This window comes from Bufo gargarizans, chromosome 8 (assembly GCF_014858855.1).
Source record: "Bufo gargarizans isolate SCDJY-AF-19 chromosome 8, ASM1485885v1, whole genome shotgun sequence".
In the NCBI taxonomy this organism is placed as follows: Eukaryota; Metazoa; Chordata; class Amphibia; order Anura; family Bufonidae; genus Bufo; species Bufo gargarizans.
The window spans coordinates 175,740,480-175,761,615 of record NC_058087.1 but is presented as its reverse complement, the minus strand read 5'-3'; the positions used below and the strand labels follow the sequence as shown (position 1 = coordinate 175,761,615).

Sequence of the window (21,136 nt, the reverse complement as noted above, 5' to 3'; positions counted from 1 at the left end):
ATGGAGTGCCCGCTGCCGTCTGTTGGACGTTGCCAGGCTGCCTCCATTATCCCCCCAAGAAGGCAAGTGGATCCGGGCTCGACCTGTTAGCTCCGGCATCCCACCATCTCCTGGGTCACCTGCTGCCACCCTCCGCCAGAGCACTGCTCTCCTGAGCAAGGAGTCAGATGTCTGAAGAGGTGCATCCCTGCTGGTCCTGGAGTTGAAGGAGAAGATCTGCAGGAGCAGACAAGTATGGAGCTGCACCTCTGTGTCTCCTGCCCTGCCCCTGGACAGAATCACCTTTCTCCCTCTTCTCTTGCCCAGTCCAGCCCCCCCTGGTCACTGCGGAGCCTGTGGCCCCAGCTTGGGCATCTGCCATGTCCAGCGCGGCCGCTGATTTGGCCCTGTTCGCCAAGGCAGCCATGTAATTTATGGAACGTATGTCCAGTTTCCAATCCTGCGGCGCCAACCACTCCGTCCCCTCACAGTGGTTCCCGCAGAGGATGCCTGACTACTAAGAGGCAGCGTGAGCGACAGCATCCCTCCTTGGATGACTCCGCTTCTCCCCCTCGGCTAGAAGCTTGCTCGGACCCCCCCCCCCCCCCTCCAGGGAGCGCAGGTCTGACGAGGTCACTGAGCGGGACCTTCCGCCAAAGCTCTCCACCATGGTGGCTGATCTAGTAGCGGCTGTCCGTGACACCTTTAATCTCCAAGGGGATTCTCCTCCTTCTACTAGGAGGGAGTTCGCCCATTTTCCTCCCATAAAACCGGAGGCTGCTGTCTTTCCGGTCCATGAGGAATTTTCCGCTGTCATAGCCAGGGCATGGAACCGTCCTAATCAGAAGTTTTCCCCCACAAAACGCATGGATACTCTCTATCCTTTCCCGGCGGACAGCGTGGAGAAGTGGTCTTCTCCCCCTAGGGTGGACCCCCCTGGTAGCCAGGTTGGCCAAGAACACGGCCCTCCCTGTCCTGGACGGCTCCTCTCTGCAGGACGCTGTGGACAGGCGCCTAGATTCTCTGGCCAAATCCATATACTCGCTGGCAGGCACGTCCTTGCGACCTGCCTTTGCCTCAACATGGGTGGCCAGAGCTCTCTCAGTGTGGCTGCAGCGCCATCACCAGGACCTGGCGGACCAAGTTGCATTTGCGGACACTCTGGATTTGGTTCTCCAGATGTCTCAGGCCTCCAAATTCCTCTGTGAGACTTCCATGGACATCGGTTCCCTTTTTGCCCGCATTTCGGCCCTCTTGGTCATTCAACGCAGGGAGGTCTGGTTGAAGGTATAGGACGCTGACGCTTCCTCCAAGCGTTCCCTTGCGTACCTCCCCTTTGAGGGTGCCAGACTTTTTGGGGCTCAATTGGATGAGTTCATCTCTGCCGCTACTGGGGGCAAGAGCACTCACCTTCCCCAGCCTAGGGCTAAGCGCCCCTTTCGGGCGAGGACTTCCGGTTCTCGGTATCAGTCCTTTCGCTGCTTCTCTGCGAACAAGTCGTCGCCTGCTTCCTCTGCCGGAGGGTCACAGGACTCCCGCAAGAAGTCCTCTTTTAAACCCCAGCCTACCTGGCGCCCGAGGACACAGTCGACCCGTCCTGACGCTCCCAAGCAATCTTCTGCATGAAGGGGCGCCCCCACCCCTCGTGGTGGGGGGCCGCCTGCTTTCTTATCAGCAGGTTTGGAGGGCTCATGTTCAGGACGCATAGGCTCTAGAGATTGTAACGTCTGGTTACAAGATAGAGTTTGCATCCAGACCACCGGAACGTTTTTTCTCCTCTCGCCTTCCGGGGGATCCGACCAGAGCCTTAGACCTCTTACGGGCAGTTTCTTCCCTTCTGGACCGGGGGGTTATTACCCCCGTTCCTCCAGAGGAACAGGGCACAGGTTTTTATTCAAACCTGTTAGTGGTCCCAAAGAAAGAGGGGTCGGTGCGTCCGATCCTGGGCCTAAAACTGCTCAACAAATCTCTACGGGTGCGGAGATTTCGAATGGAATCCCTCCGCTCCGTTATTGTTTCTCTTCTTCCAGGGGAGATCCTCACGTCCGTGGACATCCAGGACGCTTATCTGCATGTTCCGATCGCAGAATCTCACCAACGATTCCTGCGCTTCGCCATTGGGGCTCGTCACTATCAGTTTGTCGCCCTTCCTTTCTGGTTGGCAACCGCCCCTCGGGTCTTTACCAAGATCCTGGCACCGATCATAGGGCTTCTTCGTACCAGGAGCATTCCTTTGCTGCCCTATCTGGATGATATCCTGATAAAAGCCCCCTCGCTTCCGCAGGCAGAGGACAGCGTCCGGATCACTGTTCAGACTCTGGAACAGTTCGGCTGGATAATCAATTTGCCAAAGTCCTCTCTCCTCCCATCCCAGAAGCTCCCCTTCCTGGGAATGATTTTGGACACCTTGTCCGCCAGAGTGTTCCTGCCACCCTCCCAAGTCCTCCCAGATCCAGAGGGCAGTGTCGCATCTACTGCGCTCCCAGTTCCTCTCCATACGGGAATGCATGCGTGTCCTGGGTCTTATGGTGGCCTCTTTCGAGGCCGTTCCATATGCCAGTTTCACACTCGCTTGTTACAACAGGAGATCCTTTCCCTCTGGGACTAAACCTCTCGGGGTTTAGACGATCGCATCCGCTTGTCTCAGCGGGTTCGGGCGGCTCTCCGTTGGTGGCTATCCCCATTGAACCTGAGGTCGGGGAGATCCTTTCTCCCTTTCTCCTGGACGGTCGTCACCACCGATGCCAGCCTCCTGGGTTGGGGCAGCGTTCCCCAGTCTCGCACGGTTCAAGGGATTTGGTCGGCGGCAGAGTCTCTCCTTCCAATCAACATTCTGGAACTGAGGGCTATTTTCCACTCCATCTCCCATTGGACCCCTCTCCTTGCGGGCCTCCCGGTGAGGTTTCAATCGGACAATGCCACGGCCGTGGCCTACATCAACCATCAGGGCGGGACCCGCAGCCAGATGGTGATGCAGGAGGTGACGAGAATTCTGACGTGGGCGGAGTCGCACGTTCCGGTGTTGTCAGCAGTTTACATTCCAGGAGTGGACAACTGGACAGCGGACTTTCTAAGCCGCAACAAGATGGATCCAGGCGAGTGGTCTCTGCATCCAGAAGTGTTCGAAGAAATCTGCCACAGATGGGGCCGTCCGGATGTGGACTTGATGGCGTCCAGGCTCAACAACAAGCTCCCAGTGTTCCTGGCTCGTGCCCGAGATCCGAAGGCGTACGGAGTGGACGCGCTGGTGTCTCAGTGGCAGGACTTCAGCCTCCTCTATGTCTTCCCTCCATTTCCTCTCCTACCAAAGGTTCTACGCAAGATCGAGGCGGAAGGGATCCCGACCGTTCTCATCGCCCCAGAGTGGCCTCGCCGCGCGTGGTTTTCGGACGTGGCTCGGATGCTGGCAGACGCCCCATGGCATCTTCCCGACAGACAGGACCTACTGTCTCAGGGCCCGCTCTTCCACCAGAATTTACGGTCTCTTCGTTTAACGGCGTGGCTGTTGAAACCGCTATCCTGAAGAGGGGGTTCTCGGATTCAGTGATTAGGACCATGATCAGAGCGAGGAAGTCTTCTTCCTCCTGGATTTACTATCGTACCTGGAAGGCCTTCCTGTCCTTTTTGTGAGAGTTCTGGGTTCCCTCCCCTTCACTTTTCCATCCCGATGGTGCTGTCTTTTCTTCAGTCCGGGCTTGAGAAGGGACTGTCGCTTAATTCCCTAAAAGGTCAGGTTTCGGCGCTGGCCGTCTTTTTTCAGAGGTCCCTTGCTCTTATGGGTCCTGTGAAGACCTTTCTTCAGAGGGTGGCACATTCGGTTCCTCCGTATGTTCCCCCTTTGCCTCCTTGGGATCTCAATTTGGTCCTGCGCGCTCTGCAGTCGGCCCCCTTCGAGCCTTTGAGGGAGGTCTCTCTGACTGTTCTCACCTGGAAAGTGGTCTTCCTTGCGGCCATAACTTCCATCAGACGGGTGTTGGAGCTGGCCGCTCTTTCCTGTCAGGAGCCTTTTCTGGTTTTCCACCAGGTTAAGGTTGTGCTCCGTCCGGTCCCCTCCTTTTTGCCCAAGGTGGTCTCTCCCTTCCACCTTAATGAGGATCTTGTCCTGCCTTCCTTTTTCCCTTCTCCGGCTAACCCCAAGGAACGCACTCTGCTCGTACGGGCCCTGAAGGTGTATCTGACGGCTACCGCCTCTGTCCGCCGTTCAGATTCCCTATTTGTGATTCCTGCAGGGCCTCGCAAGGGTCTGGCGGCCTCCAAGGTCACTGTGGCGCGCTAGATCCGCTCGGCTATTTCCGCGGCTTATTGCGCTCGTGGTAGAGTTCCCCCGGCTAGGATTACCGCTCACTCCACTAGGGCGGTGGGGGCTTCTTGGGCAAGAAGCAATCGTGCCTCTGCGTCTCAGCTGTGTAAGGCGGCCACCTGGTCGTCCTTACATACCTTTACAAAGTTTTATCAGTTGCATTCACTGGCTTCGGCTGATGCTGTCTTTGGCCGCAGGGTCTTGCAGGCTGTGGTTCCTGTTTGACCGTTGGACGTTCCTCCTGGCAGTGCTGATATTTTTTCCCACCCCATGGACTGCTTTAGGAGTCCCATGGTCTGTGTCCCCCAATGGAAAAAAAGTACGAGAAAAGGAGATTTTTTGTGAAACTCACCTGTAAAATCTTTTTCTCGTCTTTTCCATTGGGGGACACAGCTCTCACCCATTCTGCCTGTTGAGGTCTTCAGTACATTTTCTGTTTATGGTTGGACCTTTTATGGCTTGGTCCGATGGTTTCCATAATTTTTTCTTGCTCCTTCTCCTACTGCTTGTGCAACGCCTGAGTTCCTCCTGGTGGAGTCGGGGGGTATAGCCCGAGAAGGAGGAGATCTTTTGTATTTGCATTGTGTCCCTCCTACTAATACCTCTAAGCTATACCCATGGTCTGTGTCCCCCAATGGAAAAGACGAGAAAAAGATTTTACAGGTGAGTTTCACAGAAAATCTCCTTTTCTTGCATCCAGAACTGGATAACTGGATCTTACTGGTGTAACAACTTTTTCTTGTTATTGTAGGGCGAGGCTCCTTCAGACCCATCCACTCCACCCTCAGTAAAGGTGTGTCTCAGCCCATTGTTCCAAAAGGAATGATCGCTCCAGCCACCAATTCTTTAGCAAGTAAGTAATTAATTACTAATGCATCCTTCAGGGTTTTCCATAAATGTAAGGGGGGAGGCAAGCCCTCTCCGTATCAGAGACCCGATATGATATGTGCCATGTTAGCACTTTTGTCCTCTTATGTGGCAGCAGGAACCTTAGACCAGTGTTTCCCAACCAGTGTGCCTCCAGCTGTTGCAAAACTACAACTCCCAGCATGCCCGCACAGCCAAAGGCTGTCCGGGCATGCTGGGAGTTGTAGTTTTGCAACAGCTGGAGGCACACTGGTTGGGAAACACTGCCTTAGACCACCTCAGGCTCCAGGGCCTGGGTGTGACTGCAACCTCTAGACACTGTTTCCAGCACTGTGTCCTTCTGGTCTTTGTTTACCTGGCCGAAGCAGTTCCTGCCCAAGACGCACTGGCCTTAGTGGTATACGACCCATCCACTCCATCCTCCGACAACCCCTTTAAGCATGCTCTATAAAGTTGTTGACCAGCAGCATTCAACCACTTGAAGGGATCCCTGACTTGCAGGAATGGAAAAAACATGGCTTCTTTCTTCTGAAAACAGTCTGTCCATAATTTGCACATGGTATTCGAGCTTATTGCTTGCAATGTCGCACACAACCTGTACGCAGGTGTGGCGCTATTTTAGGAAGAAATCTCCCACAGCACTGCCTCCATCCATGTTCTTCACTCTGTAAAAGGTGTCCGCCTGCCTTTCCTAACAATTCCCCTTATCCTGTAGGTGCCATTGACTTGGCTGCTAAGAGTGCAGGGATTATCCCAGGATCTTCTTTGCCAGTTATGGAAACGGATGGCTTGGTGGGAATTGGTCCCCTTCCAGCGGATAGTTTCACTGGCACTGTACCAGAGCCTACGATGGAGACAACCAGTGGTGATCCCTTACCAGCCGTGACTGTATGTCCTGAGGTGAGTCTCCATGCTGTCTGTCCAGGGTTCGGTAGGTGCCACAGGTTATTCCATCACACTGAGTTATTGCTACAACTTTATATTGCTTTCTAGGTTCCTTTCATCTCCCTGTCAACCCCCTCAGTGCAAGAAGCAGACCAGCAATTCCAGGTATGGTTCTCCTCCCTCCCTTCCTTCATGTCTATGCAAGTAATAGTCCATACAACTGCAGGTGACCTCATGTGGCTACTCATTTTCTCTCCTAGCCATCAACCATGTTGTCCATGCCTCCTCTTTCTGAGAATGCTCTTCAGAACGGTCCCCCGGAGCCAACCGGCTGCACCCCTAGCACTTCAAGCACTTGCTTCTCTCCCCCAAATGTCTCTGCTCTTCTGGACATATCCCTGCCTGGTCCTCCTGATGATGTTCTGTCACAAGGGGAGCCAGCGACGCACATCAGTGACTCGATCATCGAGATCGCCATAAGCTCTGGGCAGTATGGTAAGCTCACAGAGAAATGAGTGCACCAGTAAGATTGATATTCCAGTATTATGTATTTGAATGGGATGTGGGACCTTTCCCACAGCCCAGTTTGCAGCTTTTGCTGGAAGGGTTTCTGTACTTGGATTTTGGATAAACTGGACGTGGCTTAGTGAAAGTCCAGACATATGCCAGGACTTTACTTACCCCTGTGGTCCCAGATTTCCGACCAGTAAAGCCTGTAGTTAGTCTACATTAATGGTTTCTCAAGAAATTCATACTTATTCCTCTTTCTCCAGCCAAACTCAATGAAAACTCTAAGAGTCTTCCCTCGCCCTCCACGAGTCCTCATCAGAGTTGGATTGCATCTCCTAGCCATGACCCTCAGTGGTATCCCAACGACTCCTCCGACTCCTCACTCAGTAGCTTACTCTGTAAGTACAGACTTTACTTTATACTTTCTGTATATAGAAAAAAAAATCATTGTTTAAAGGGGTTGTCTCACCTCTTAATTTCAGTGTTGTATTGCTCCCGACACACACTCTCTAAGCTGAAGTGGGAGCGGTGCCTCTTGCTGACAGTGATGGCATAGGCAGGAGGCTGTGCGTGCACGCTCCCGAGGCTGCTAGTGTATCAGAATCACTAGCAGCTTCGGTGACTGGGCGCTGTGCAGATTGTGACAACCAATGATAAATGGTTTCCGCGATCTGTTTGCTTGTTCTCCATCTTCCCATAGATGTATAGAACATCTCCAAGGCTGCATGCCCTGAAATTGTTTTATACAAGCAGCCATAGTTGAAACGAGGTGGCTGGGGATGGGAGCAACTGCAAGAGAAGACAGAGCGGTGGCCAGGGACTGGACCTAATACGTACGCACTCTCCTCCGATTCCTGGCCAAAAGATGGGCTGGTTTATACTCTTCTTGTGCGCCAGCGTGGCCACCGCTGCAATGCAGCTCCCCGAGAGACGAGCGGTGTATAAAAAGGAACAAAACTGAAGATACTGGGGACCGGAGCCGTTATTGAAGACGAACATATCCGCTTTATACACATAATAAATTTAACTTGATGAGGTGAGACAACCTATCTAAGGAAAGGCTGTACTACTTTCCAATGCACTTTATGCCTAACGTGAGTTCCTTTTATTTTTATTTTTTTTGCTTGCTGTCAGGAAATGGAAACATTCTTGTAATCTAATACTGAACATATTGAATTGACACGCTTTAATGAGAAGTGCCAGATCATTTAAGGAATATTCCAGTTGTGGCAAGTTATCCCCTATCCACAGGCTAGGGGATAATTATTGAATCTGCGACGGTCCTACTGTTGGGACTTTAAACCCCATAGGGCCCCCCCCAAAAAAAATGAAGCGGAAGGTTGGGCATGCGCCATTTATTTCCACGCGAGTTTTGGAAATAGCTGAGTACTATACTCGGCTGCCTCTGGAATGCCAATGAAGATGCATGAAGTGATGGTGAGCATGCTCTTTGCCTTTCCTTTTACTTCTGGGTGCCCTGCAGGCTATGAGGGGGGGTTCCCGTTGTGATCGGTGGTTGTCCCAGTGGTACAACCACCACTGATCTAATAGTTATTCCCTATCCTGTGGATGGGTGATAACTTGCCACAACCGGAATACCCGGGACTTTTTCCGGGACTTGCATATTGATGACCTATCCTCAGGATACATCATTAATATCTGACTGTGGGGGTATGACTCTGGCAACCCCGCTGATCAGCTGCTGGGAAGGGGCTGTGGTGCCCTCACGAGCGCTGCAGCCTCTTTCTTGGCTTGTGAAGTCAGGTCTCTGGTTTTTCTGCTGCTCAGTCCCATTCAAGTGAATGGGCTTTAACTACAATACAAAGTACAGCCAAAGTATGGCTCTGTGCTTGGTATTCTATGAATAGGCCTTCAAACAGCTGATCAGTGGAGGTGCCTGAAGTTGGACATCCTAAGGGATAGGTCATCAGTATTCAAAGAGCATCTATCGGCATGTTCAACCCTATTAAACCAGGCATATTACTCAGTATGATCAACCTTACCAGGTAAAGTGATGACTCTCTTTTGTCTCTAGGGTAAACTGCAGCAGAGACATCTTCGTTTCTATATCTAAATTAGCAATTTCAAGCTCCAAGGGCTTGGCCTGAGCCTTGGAGCACCGCTAACATGATGCCCCTGTGCTCTATGCACTCCCCCCTCCCCTTTGATTGACAGGGCTAGGCACCTCATTTAGCCCTGTTTTCTCGCACCTGCTCCGAGTCGGCACATTGACTCGGCACTTGAGCAGTGGATTGGATCCTTCTTCCTGAGCTCTGGAAGCAGCAGCAGATCCATTGAGCAAGCGCGGTGTCGGCTCAGGGTCTTAGTGCTTGCGCAGTGGATCTGTATAAGATCCACAGTGCAATCGCCAAGTCACTGAGCCGACTCTGTGCAGGCGCGAGATGCCTAATGCTATGAAACAAAGGGGAGGTGGTGTGCACAGATCACAGGTGCGTTGTGTTAGCAGTGCTCCAAGGGCTCAGGTCAGCCCCTCAGGCCAGTTCTAAATTGCTAATTTGCAGAACTATAAAAACAAAGATGTCTATGCTGCAGTTTCACTAGAGACAAAAACAACGGTATCATTTTACTAAGGCTACTTTCACACTAGCGTTCATGGGTCCGTTCGTGAGCTCCGTTTGAAGGAGCTCACGAGCGGACCCAAACGCCTCCGTCCAGCCCTGATGCAGTCTGAATGGACGCGGATCCGCTCAGACTGCATCAGTCTGGCGGCGTTCAGCCTCCGCTCCGCTCGCCTCCGCACGGACAGGCGGACAGCTGAACGCTGCTTGCAGCGTTCGGGTGTCCGCCTGGCCGTGCGGAGGCGAGCGAATCCGTTCAGACTTACAATGTAAGTCAATGGGAACGGATCCGCTTGAAGATGTCACCATATGGCTCAATCTTCAATCGGATCCGTCCCCCATTGACTTTACATTGAAAGTCTGAACGGATCCGCTCAGGCTACTTGCGCACTTGCGAAATTTTTCTAAGTTATTAATGCAGACGGATCCGTACTGAACGGAGCCTCCGTCTGCATTAATATGATCGGATCCGTTCAGAACGGATCCGATCAAGCGCAAGTGTGAAAGTAGCCTTAGCCTCATCAAGCTTCGGTGAAGTGAGTTTGTCCGGTTGTGAACTTGTTTGCTACATTTCTTTTATTCATTATTTTTCTGCTTTTCTCTGCAGCGAGCTTTATCTCTCCGGAGAAGAATAAGAAGAGCGCCCCAGCAGCTGCAGGGAACCCCAGCGGCACATCTCTACTTGGCCCCAGCTTGCTGGATGGGAGCTCTAGAGATTCATTTGTATCTCGTTCTTTGTCGGATGTTGTTGAGGTTAGCATAGAGCGTTTTTACTTTTAACCCCTTAGTGACCAGCCTGATTTGGGCCTTACTGACCAAGCGTTGTTCTTCCTTTTTTCATTGTCGCATTCCAAGAGCTATAACTTTTTTTTTTATTTTTCCATCTATATAGCTTTATGAGGGCTTGTTTATTGCGGGACAAGTTGTATTTTTTACTGGCACCATTTTGGGGTACACATAACTTTCTGATTAACTTTTATCAACTCTTTCTGGCAGGAAGATGGAAAAAACAGCAATACTGCCACTGCCAATTTTGCGGCGTTCATTTTTCGGTATAAATAACATAATATATATTAATTCTCTGGGTCAGTACGATTAGTGATACCAAATACATATATTTTTGCAATAAAACCCCCTTTTGAAAAAAAAAAAATGTTTTTCCATTGCCCATACCCATACCTTTTTTTTTTTTTTTTTTTTTTTTTTTTCTGTATTTTCCATTGGTATATAATTAGGAGTAAATGGCGCTTTTGGTTCGCTTGTTATGTTTTTTCGATGGCAACTAAGAATCTAAGAATAAATTGCCAATTGTGTTTTTATTTTATTTTTTATTATTATTATTATTATTATTACGCCGTTCACCGTAGGGGATGTTACGGATGCGACTATACCAAACATATGGGGGAGATTTATTTGCAATTATTTTCATTGAAAAGCGTATTTTCAATTAAAAAAAAAGTGTGTGTGTATGTGTATGTGTGTATATATATATATATATTATATATTTTTTATTTTTTTTTATGGAATTTTCTTTATTTCTTATGGATTTTTTTATTTAATAAAAATTTTCTTTTTCACCACTTAATAGTCCCACAAGGGGACTATAACATACAGTATTTTGATTGCTTTTAAAATGCAATGCACAGCCTGCTGGAAATTACTGAAGGCTGGTCTGGGGCCTACATCAGACCCCTGCCAGCCTTCACACACCCCGCGATCGCATTTGCAGGGTGCCAATGGGAGACAGAGGGAGTCCGCTCCTTCTCTCAGCACTATACATGCGGTGGGCGCCATGTAAAGTGTTAAACATTCCTGCCGATCCGGGCTGTTAGAGCAGGGCTGAGGCTCTCATGTGAGAGCCGGGTCCCCGCTGCACGGGGAATCCCGTGCAGCGCTTAGACTGGGCCACCGTAAAAAAGCGGCGGCCCAGCCTAAGGCCCCTTAGTGACCACCGTATAAAGGCGTATGGGTGGTCACTAAGGGGTTAATGTATGTATTCAAGCCACATGATACCTTTTGAGCAATCTGCATACAGTCTGTAGGTGCACTAGTGCCCCTGGGTCTCATTTCGGTAGGGCATGTGATCAATGCACTAGTTTGTGTTGAAGCCAAATTTTCAAACCTAAGAAAAGATGAGAACGTAGACCCCTTCCTACCTCACCCTACACAATTTTTTTGACTGTTATAATTTTTTTGTGCAGGTGGTTGACTCCCAGCTGGCGTGTCTGATGAATGAGAACAGCATAGATTACATATCTCGCTTCAATGACTTGGCCCAAGAGCTTTCTGCCACTGACACCACCAGACGGGAACCTTTCTTTGAAGCTGGAGCCTCTGGGAATGGGCAGCCCATACGTGACCTGTCTTAAGCCGCGCGGCAGCACAAGCCGCCCTCTATGTACTGCCCGTAGGAATCAGTGTGTACCCATTTTTACCGACCAGCGCTTATGGATGTTTGTGGACCTTTCCTGGGCATTGGATGAAGATACCAAGCGTTGTTTTATAATGCAGTATTTAACGTTCATTGTGATGATGTCACAGCGTGTGACAGCTTTCTCTTGTCATCTGTGATGGCAGTTCAGGATGTACAGCTAGTGACTAGGTGCAGTAAGTTCTGAAACTGTTTGATTACCATACTCTGGATGTATAGGACGGTAACCAAACATCTGCAGTGACGGCGTATTTCAGCCGCTTTGTACATAAGAGCCCGGGTGATCTCCCCTGGTACGATCGTCAAGCAAAATCGCTAAACCACACGATGCATTACTCTGCCGAAGAAAATAAGCCATAATGAATCAGACTTCATCCGTGGGCTCGGTGCAAAATATGCAATTTCTTTCTGTGTCGTCTTCTGTTTTTTGTTTGTTTTTCCCTCTTTCTTTTCTTTTTTTGTATTGGGAAGCAGTCTTATAAGAGATTTTCCATGCAGATATGGTTCATGGGATAGGTGGTAGAGAGGGGCTGCCCACTTGGGACCTCTTTCGGTGAAGGACCTGAAGCATCCTTTGAAACACCAATGAATTTCAGTTGGTTGAGTGTAAACCCTCATGTTTCCTGCGGGGGCGCTGTGCATAAAACCAGCAGTTACTGAGTAGCTGCTCTTGGAATGGAAATTGTTGGTATTTTCTAGGAACCATGTGGTTACAGTTGGAGCTGCAGGGTTGCCGGTGGGAATCGGTATGGTCCCCAGCCCTGCAAACTGTGAATAGGTTAATCGGCCATATTGTAGAATGGAGATTGTTCTAGATTAATGTGCACTTTTTATCGTACAGTAACATTTTTCCTGGTTACCATGTTCTAAAAGGCGTAGCCTACAAATGGGCTATCAATATCAGATCACTGTGGGTCTGGCTCACTGCACCCCAGCCGATCAGCTATTTGAAGAGGCCACAGTCCAGCGCTGTCCGTTGTAGAGTGGCGACGCTTGGTATTGCAGCTGAGTTCCATGAGCCCTTGAACACGACTGATCTGCAGAAAGGCCATGTGAGGCCGAGAAATAGACCGCAGTTCTTGCCCGAACCTTGTGGCCCCTATCAACAGCTGCTGAGCCAGGAGTTGGACCTACACCTGAGGATGGGTCATCAGTATTTAAGTCTTGGACAACCCCTTTAAGTGTGTGACACAGGTTCTTTCTTCACTATAGAGATGGCCTCTTCCATGATGGACCATATGTTCTAGATTCTGAAGGGTCCTCCTTCCAGTTTCTCGCCATCTCCCACCTGATTTTACCTTAGATCTGGAGATGTGCGTAACGAGCTGGATTCGCTGCCCACCATTCTTATGCATTTGTCCTATGGCCCATTGAATTCCGTGGTGTGTCCCACCGTGATACTTGCGCTCAATTTAAAGACCTCCCCATTAAATTAGTCACTGCTGCTTTCCTAGGCACTTCTCAGGTGGGTTCAGAGCAGGGACCCCCAATCTATGACGTTCATGTGCTCTAATAAAACATTAGAGGGTTTTCTCTACTACTGTAATTTGGGTGTTCCCGTTGAGTCTGCATCGGCACCCCTTGCCCTCCACCCTAAATCTTTGCACTTTTTTTTTTTTTTTTTTTTTTTTTTTTTAATACCAAATAATTAAAAAAATTATTATTATTTTTTTTATTAGGGTTGTCTCGTGATATGTCCGGCTGTCAGTTTGTATAAAGATGAATTCCCATCACAGAAAATGCTGACCCTTCCCTAGGCTATGCTATCACTTTCTAATCTGACGGCCCTGAGATTGAAGCGGCCATTGCACTGCTTTAGCCGTGTGACCCATTCAGAGTTCCTGCCTGAGCAGCGGCGCCCATTTATCTGCAGCGCGGCCCCACGGTAAAGTCCGCTGTGCTGCGGAGGAGTGCAGGATGCCAGCGGTTACGCCATGCCAGTCCCCATGTCTGTCTTCTGTGTTAATCAGGTTTGGCGCTCTGAACACATTCTTTTCACACTCTATCATGAATAGTTTAGCCAGTCATTTGCACTAGTGTGAGGTCTACAGAAAGCTGCTCCAAGGTGGGCACTTCCTTAAAGGGGTTTTCCGGGAGCGGATAACCCCTAGGGACCTCCCGTGTACCACCGAACATGAAAAAAAACCTGCTCACCTGTCTGCGGTCTCTCCGCTGCTTCGTTCCTGGCTGAGATACCCATTACAGGTGGCACTGCAGGTATGTTCCTTTCAAGCTGCTGGGACTGGCTGCAGCGGTCACAGGACCGAGCTGTTTCCTGATCCTGTGGGAAGTGGTCAGGAAAGGAGCAGCGGCAGGACCGCAGACGAGTGGGTGTTTTTTTTTTTTGTTCAGGGGGACAGAGAAGGACGTCAGGGGTTGTCGGATCCAAGGTGACCCTCTAGAAGGTGAATTGACACTTAGGGTAGGTTAGTCTTGCCTCCTCTATGATTGATCATAGAAAATACCCACAGTGGGAACTCGTGTTGTTGACAGTGTTCGTATGCAGCATATTAGTGCATATCTGATATCCCCGCGCCCTGATAGCCAGCAGTGGAGGCCTAAAGAGAGACAATACCCCTCTAGGACTTGCTGGTATTAATGAATTGATATGGGGTAGGCGGGGGTATCCTCTGTTGAGGATCTTCATCTTTTGGCCAGAGTAGAGAGCGGTTACAGAGAGCGTATCTCGCTCTGGAGGACCTGACCAGTCCTGCATCCCACACGCAAGCCATTGATTTGAATGACCGGTGTGTAATGCTTAGCTTCTCCTGCTGGTGGCACTGCAGGGAAATTGAACACCTAGGTTTTTTTTTCCCTCACTGATGCCTTCCTGAGAAACGGGCACTCAAAACGGTAACCCTTAGGCTACTTTCACACTAGCGTTCGATCGGATCCGTTCTGAACGGATCCGATCATAATAATGCAGACGGAGGCTCCGTTCAGTACGGATCAGTCTGCATTATTTTAGCATATAACAGCTAAGTGTGAAAATAGCCTCGTACGGATCCGTCCAGACTTTCAATGTAAAGTCAATGGGGGACGGATCCGCCTGAAGATTGAGCCATATTGTGGCATCTTCAAACGGATCCGTCCCATTGACTTACATTGTAAGTCTGGACGGATCCGCACGGCCAGGCGGACACCCGAACGCTGCAAGCAGCGTTCAGCTGTCCGCCTGTCCGTGCGGAGGCGAGCGGAGCGGAGGCTGAACGCCGCCAGACTGATGCAGTCTGAGCGGATCCGCTCCATTCAGACTGCATCAGGGCTGGACGGCTGCGTTCGGGTCCGCTCGTGAGCCCCTTCAAACGGAGCTCACGAGTGGACCGACGAACGCTAGTGTGAAAGTAGCCTTAATTGTATGGGGGTTGTCTTTCTGGGAAAATGGACAAAATGGAACATATTCAATTTTTTGACATACATTATTCACTGGCTTTAAAAAAAAAACCAGCCGTGTGAATAACCCCATAGATTACCATTGTTCTTAAAATGGACGTGTGACCACCATTAAAAAATATAAAAAGCCGAAGGTCATGCGATTGTTTTTCAGTCATGTGAATATCTGCTTATTGCCAGGGTTCCCCCACAGATTTCAGCTTCCCAGTAGGACGCTTTGTGGTCAGATTATTGTCAAGGGAACTCTCTAATAAGTAGAATTGTCAACAGTGAAGATCCCCTTTAAAGCCTCATGCAGACGTCCGTGGAACACGGTTCGTGAGATACCAGACTGGCATTGCAGGAGCTCTACGGCGTCATTGGTTGCTATGACGCCGTGCGCTCCTGCAATGCCAGTCCGGTATCTCACTGACCGTGTTCCATGGACGTCTGCATGAGGCTTAAGCCAGATGCAGACTTTGCAAAGCAGCATTTTTGTGTTTTTCGGAACTTATGACCGTACTATATTGGGGCTGTAAAAAGCAGTACAAACATACTTTTTTTTTTTTTTTCTATCAGGAGTAGTGAGAATATGAAGTTTTATTCTGCCAGATTCTGCTCCTGCAAGTGCTCAGGAGGCAGGGCTTCACTGTAAAGTGCTCTCTCCATCGAGCTGCTTCACAGCCCCTCCCATCTGCTCTGATTGACAGCTGTAGTGTTCTCATGGTTGGATGCTACAGCTGTCAGAGGGGTGGGACTATGAAGCTGCTCAATGCAGAACACTTCACAGTGAAGCTCCGCCTCCTGGGCACTTGCAGGACAACAACCTGGCAGAATAAAACTTCTTATTCTCTCTCTCTACTCCTGATCATAAAAGCTCCACAAAAGGTAAGTTTGTCCTCCCCTCCCCAGCCACTACCTAGTGCTGTCAGCAGTTTAACATGGTCACCTTTTAAAAGGGGGGGTTGTTCAGCAAAGACAATTTCCTTTCTAAGGCCTAGTTCACACGAACGTTTTTTTTGCGGGTGTACGGGCCGTTTTTTTGTGTTCCGTATACGGTCCGTATACGGAACCATTCATTTCAATGGTTCCGCAAAAAAAACTGAATGTGTTCCGTATGCCTTCCGTTTCCGTTTTTCCGTTCCGTTGAAAGATAGAGCTTGTCCTATATTTGGCCGTAAATCACGGGTCGTGGCTCCATTCAAGTCAATGGATCCGCAAAAAAAACGGAACACATACGGAAATGCATCCGTATGTCTTCCGTTTCCGTTCCGTTTTTTCTGAACCATCTATTGAAAATGTTATGGCCAGCCCAATTTTTCCTATGTAATTACTGTAAACTGTACATGGCATACGGAAAAACGGAACGGAACAACGGAACGGAAACGGAAACACAACGGAACTCAAAAACGGAACAACGGATCCGTGAAAAACGGACCGCAAAAAACAATAAAAGCCATACGGTCGTGTGAACTAGGCCTAAGGGTATGTTCACACTTGGCGGATACGCCCCAGACTTTTTCAACGAGAAATTGCGTGAGGAAAATCTGCTGCGTATTACAGTCCCAGCATAAGATTTTAGAAATTCTTCCTGTGTGGTTATACCCTAAATATAGTTCCCCTTTGTCTGCCAGAGCAAGAACCGCCATGATTGATGGCGTTTTAACCCACTATTGCATGCTGGGAGTTGTAGTTTTGCAGCAGCTGGAGAGCCACAGGTTGGAGACCATTGCCATCCTAAGAGGGCATATGGAGAGGGGTCGTCACTTGTGTACTATGCCTCTCCATTTACTCTTGGTACAGGTTGGAAGACATAAGGAAAGGTGTCATGTGCATGATGGCGTGATGCATTAAACAGCAGCGTAGCCCTTGCTGACTGTCTGCCAGTCCCTGATCTCGTGGGGTAGGAGTGTCCAAAAAGTAGACCCCCTATAATGAGGCCCTCTGTCCTGTTCACCTTGGAAGCAGCCATTATATAGGTTTCATAATGATCTAGAAACTATCCGAAAATCCTAGTTCATATACTGGATGGCGATATCCCGGTCAACAGTCATAATACGACTGCGCTTTTTCTGCAACGTGTCCGTAATGGGATGTGCTACCGATTGTGCAAATGGGAATAAATGAGGAGAGAATATGTAATATAATAATGTCCTATATCCTAAAGAATAAATACCCTGTATAGTCTGTGTATAAAAGTCTCACAACCGTCTGCGACCTCCGGATGACGAGAACGGGTTCAATGATCTTCATGTTTTGTATCATATTGTACATTTTAAGTTATTTTCTCGCCGCAGAATTTGCCACGACGAGAGCCGGTTTTGTTTGGGGGAGGAGGGGGGGGGGGGCTATTTAATAAAAGTGGTTGCTATTTAATTCTGCTGTTAATTCATGCGCAAAATAAAAAAAAACGTGGTTCAGATTTCAGATTTTTGTTTTTTTTTGGGGGGGGGGGGGTTCCACTTGACTTTGTAAAACCTGGTATCGGTTTCCTATTGTACATAAATATATTGAAATCCTTAGGCTACATTGTGTCTTTTATGTAACGTCTTAGGCCTCTTTCACACGGGTGTCAGTTTTTTTTTTGCCCGGATAAGAGGCGGGTGCGTTGCGGGAAAATGCACGATTTTTCCGCGCGAGTGCAAAACATTGTCATGCGTTGCACTCGCGTGAGAAAAATCGCGCATGTTTGGTACCCAAACCCGAACTTCTTCACAGAAGTTCGGGCTTGGGATTGATGTTCTGAAGATTGTATTATTTTCCCTTATAACATGGTTATAAGGGAAAATAATAGCATTCTGAATACAGAATGCATAGTAAAACAGCGCTAGAGGGGTTAAAAAAAAAATAAAAATAAAAATTTAACTCACCTTAGTCCACTTGATCGCGAAGCCCGGCATCTCCTTGTGTCTCCTCTGCTGAACAGGACCTGGGGTGAGCATTAAATAGAGGTTAAGGACCTTTGATGACGTCACTCCGGTCATCACATGGTACGTCACATGATCTTTTACCATGGTGATTCACCATGGTAAAAGACCATGTGATGGCCGGAGTGACGTCATCAAAGGTCCTTAACCTCTATTTAATGCTCACCCCAGGTCCTGTTCAGCAGAGGAGACACAAGGAGATGCCGGCTTCGCGATCAAGTGGACTAAGGTGAGTTAAATTATTTATTTATTTATTTTTTAACCCCTCTAGCGCTGGTTTACTATGCATTCTGTATTCAGAATGCTATTATTTTCCCTTATAACCATGTTATAAGGGAAAATAATAATGATCGGGTCTCCATCCCGATCGTCTCCTAGCAACCGTGCGTGAAAATCGCACCGCATCCGTACTTGCTTGCGGATGCTATGCGATTTTTCACGCTTCCCATTCACTTCTATGGGGCCTGCGTTGCGTGAAAATCGAACAATATAGAGCATGCTGCGATTTTCACTCAACGCACAAGTGATGCGTGAAAATCACCGCTCATGTGCACAGCCCCTCAGAAATGAATGGGTCAGGATTCAGTGCGGGTGCAATACGTTCACTGCACGCATTGCACCCGCACGGAAATCTCGCCCGTGTGAAAGGGGCCTTAAAGGGTCACTGTCAGGAGATGCCCATAAAGGGTTAAAACAGAGTTAGAGGGTGCGGAGTCCTGCTGCCACAAGCCGTCTGACTGGAGGCATACTGGTATTGTGTGAATTGCTGTTACATCATTACCTACGTTGCACTGGACTGTGTGTGGATATTGATTTTTATTTTTTATTATTATTATTATTAATTATTATTATATTTATTATTATTAATAATATTATTTTTTTATTTTTTTTTTTAACACAAAGCCACCAACAGGAGGCAGCAGAGCGACACGCTGCAGCTTTCAGCCTCATTCATCATAGAATTGAAGGAAAACCATCTACAGGCCTTGGCCAGCATTGATTAAAGGGGATGTCTTCAGGATAGGACATCACTGTAAGATAGGGGGGTCTGACACCCGGCACCCCCTGTCGATCTGCTCCGTCGCCGGACATAGTCCAGAGGACGGAGCGGATTACTGCAGCACTGCTCCCATTGAAGTGAATGAGGATCCTGAGGCTAGGTCATCAAGATCTTGGACAACCCCCTTTCAAGGAGTTATGCACCTTTTGGGGGGCGGGCAAACCTCTGCAAAGGGAAGCATATTTACCTGCTCCTCTTGGCTCCCTAGATGTAAACTTCCTGTTTGACATGGCTGCAGCCAATCGGTGACCTTGTATCGCATTACAATTTGTCATGACCCAAGGGGAGCAGGTGACCGCTGTAGCCAGTGATTGCCAAGACATGGTGCGCAACCCCTTTAAGGCTACTTTTACACTAGCATTTTTGCTGGATCCGCCAGGGTTTAGCAAAAACGCTTCCGTTACTGATAATACAACCATCTGCATCCGTTATGAACGGATCCGGTTGTATTATCTTTAATATACCCAAAACGGATCTGACATGAACTCCATTAAAAGTCAATGGGGGACGGATCCGTTTTTGATTGTGTCAGAGAAAACCGATCCGTCCCCATTGACTTGCACTGTGGGTCATGACGGATCTGTCTTGCTCCGCATCCCAGGGCGGAAAGCAAACAGCAGCATGCTGCAGTTTGCTCTCTTCGGTATGAGAACGGAACGGAATGCATTTTGGAGTATTCCGTTCTGTTCAGTTACGTTTTGTCCCCATTGACAATGAATGGGGACAAAACGGAAGCGTTTTTTCCGGTATTGAGACTGATCTCAATACCGGAATATATTAACGCTAGTGTAAAAGTAGCCTAAGGCCTCCTGCACGCGAACGTGTGCGCCCTGTGGTCAAATGCACGAACACCGTCCGTGGGGCAGCGGATCCATTCACTTTAATGGGTCCGCAATCCGGACGTTCCGCAAAAAGATAGGACATGTTCTATCTTTTTGCAGAACGGAAGCACTCCGTAGTGCTTCGGTTCCGCACCTCTGGATTTGTGGACCCATTGAAGTGAATGGGTCCGCATCCGTGATGTGGAATGCACACGGAACAGTGCCCGTGCATTGCGGATCCGCAAATGAGGTCCGCAATACGGCCACAGAGCGCACACGTTCGTGTGCAGGAGGGCTACTTTCACACCTGCAGCACGGAGATCCGGCAGGGAATGTCGAGAATCTGCTGGAGACAAGCAGCAGTGTGTAGCGGTTTGTGTCTGGACTATTCTTATGCTACCTGACCTCCGTCGGACCCCATTATTCTTACTACTTTCACCTCTGCGGCATGGATTCTCCGGATGCAAACGGAATGCCTGCCGGCCCCATTAGGCCGTTCTCGGAATTCCCATAGAAGTGAATGGAGCATGCTGGGAGTTGTAGTTTCACAACAGTGTCAGAGGTTGCAGACCCCTGCACTAGATGAATGTAGGCTGTACCTGCTAATCTGAGGGGGACTGACGCCTGACCATCTAAGGCTACTTTCACACTTGCGCTTTCCATTTCCGCTAATGAGATCCGTCATAGGATCTCAGTAGCGGGGGGGGAAAACGCTTCCGTTTTGTCCCCGTTTATAGTCAATGGGGACAAAACAGAACGAAATGGGATGCACCAAAATGCATTCCGTTCCGTTTGGTTGCTGCAAGCTGCGTTTTTCTTTCAGTCGTGGGATGCAGAGCGAGACGCATCCGTCCTGACACACAATGTTAGTCAATGGTGCCGGATCAGTTTTATCTGACACAATAGAAAACGGATCCGTCCCCCATTCACTTTCAATGGTGCTCATGACGGATCCGTCTTGGCTATGTTAAAGATAATACAACCCCCACCCCCTCAAATGGCAGATGTACGGGAGGAAACAGGATTGGGCATTGGATTTTGGGAGTGATCATAGGATTGCCACCTGTATGGGAATGACCCGGACAGTCCGGGTTTGTAATCCTGTGCCCGGGTACAAGCCTTTCTCAGACATTAAACATGCCTTTTGTATAGGTAATAACATTTCCTATATAAAGAGTCCGTCAAAGCACAAATATTGTATTTTTTTAGTACAAAATTTGGACTGTTGTGATTAACTCCATATGTAGTGTGATACCTTGTGATTACCTACAATATTATTTAATTACAAAATATGTGCATAGTGTATACTTTACCCAAAAATTGCCACGAGGTGCTAAAGTGTTCGGATTTAGCTTGAAGAAAAGGTGGCAACCCTAAGTGATCACCATCATCGGAGCTTGGCCTT

At 48.8% G+C, this 21,136-nt stretch overlaps 1 protein-coding gene across 2 annotated transcripts in view; it reads left to right on the top strand.

Annotated features, from left to right (window-relative positions):
* CRAMP1 (cramped chromatin regulator homolog 1) overlaps positions 1-14,399 on the top strand; it is a 42,280-nt gene extending 27,881 nt beyond the window's left edge. For both annotated transcript variants that reach the window (XM_044303785.1, XM_044303784.1), the window contains 7 exons: positions 5,031-5,132; positions 5,862-6,046; positions 6,140-6,196; positions 6,292-6,526; positions 6,805-6,939; positions 9,728-9,873; positions 11,322-14,399. In XM_044303785.1, coding sequence (XP_044159720.1) covers positions 5,031-5,132; positions 5,862-6,046; positions 6,140-6,196; positions 6,292-6,526; positions 6,805-6,939; positions 9,728-9,873; positions 11,322-11,489 — 1,028 coding nt within the window. In that variant the 3' untranslated portion in view covers positions 11,490-14,399. The remainder of the gene's footprint in view (positions 1-5,030; positions 5,133-5,861; positions 6,047-6,139; positions 6,197-6,291; positions 6,527-6,804; positions 6,940-9,727; positions 9,874-11,321) is intronic.
* The last annotated feature ends 6,737 nt before the right edge of the window (positions 14,400-21,136 follow it).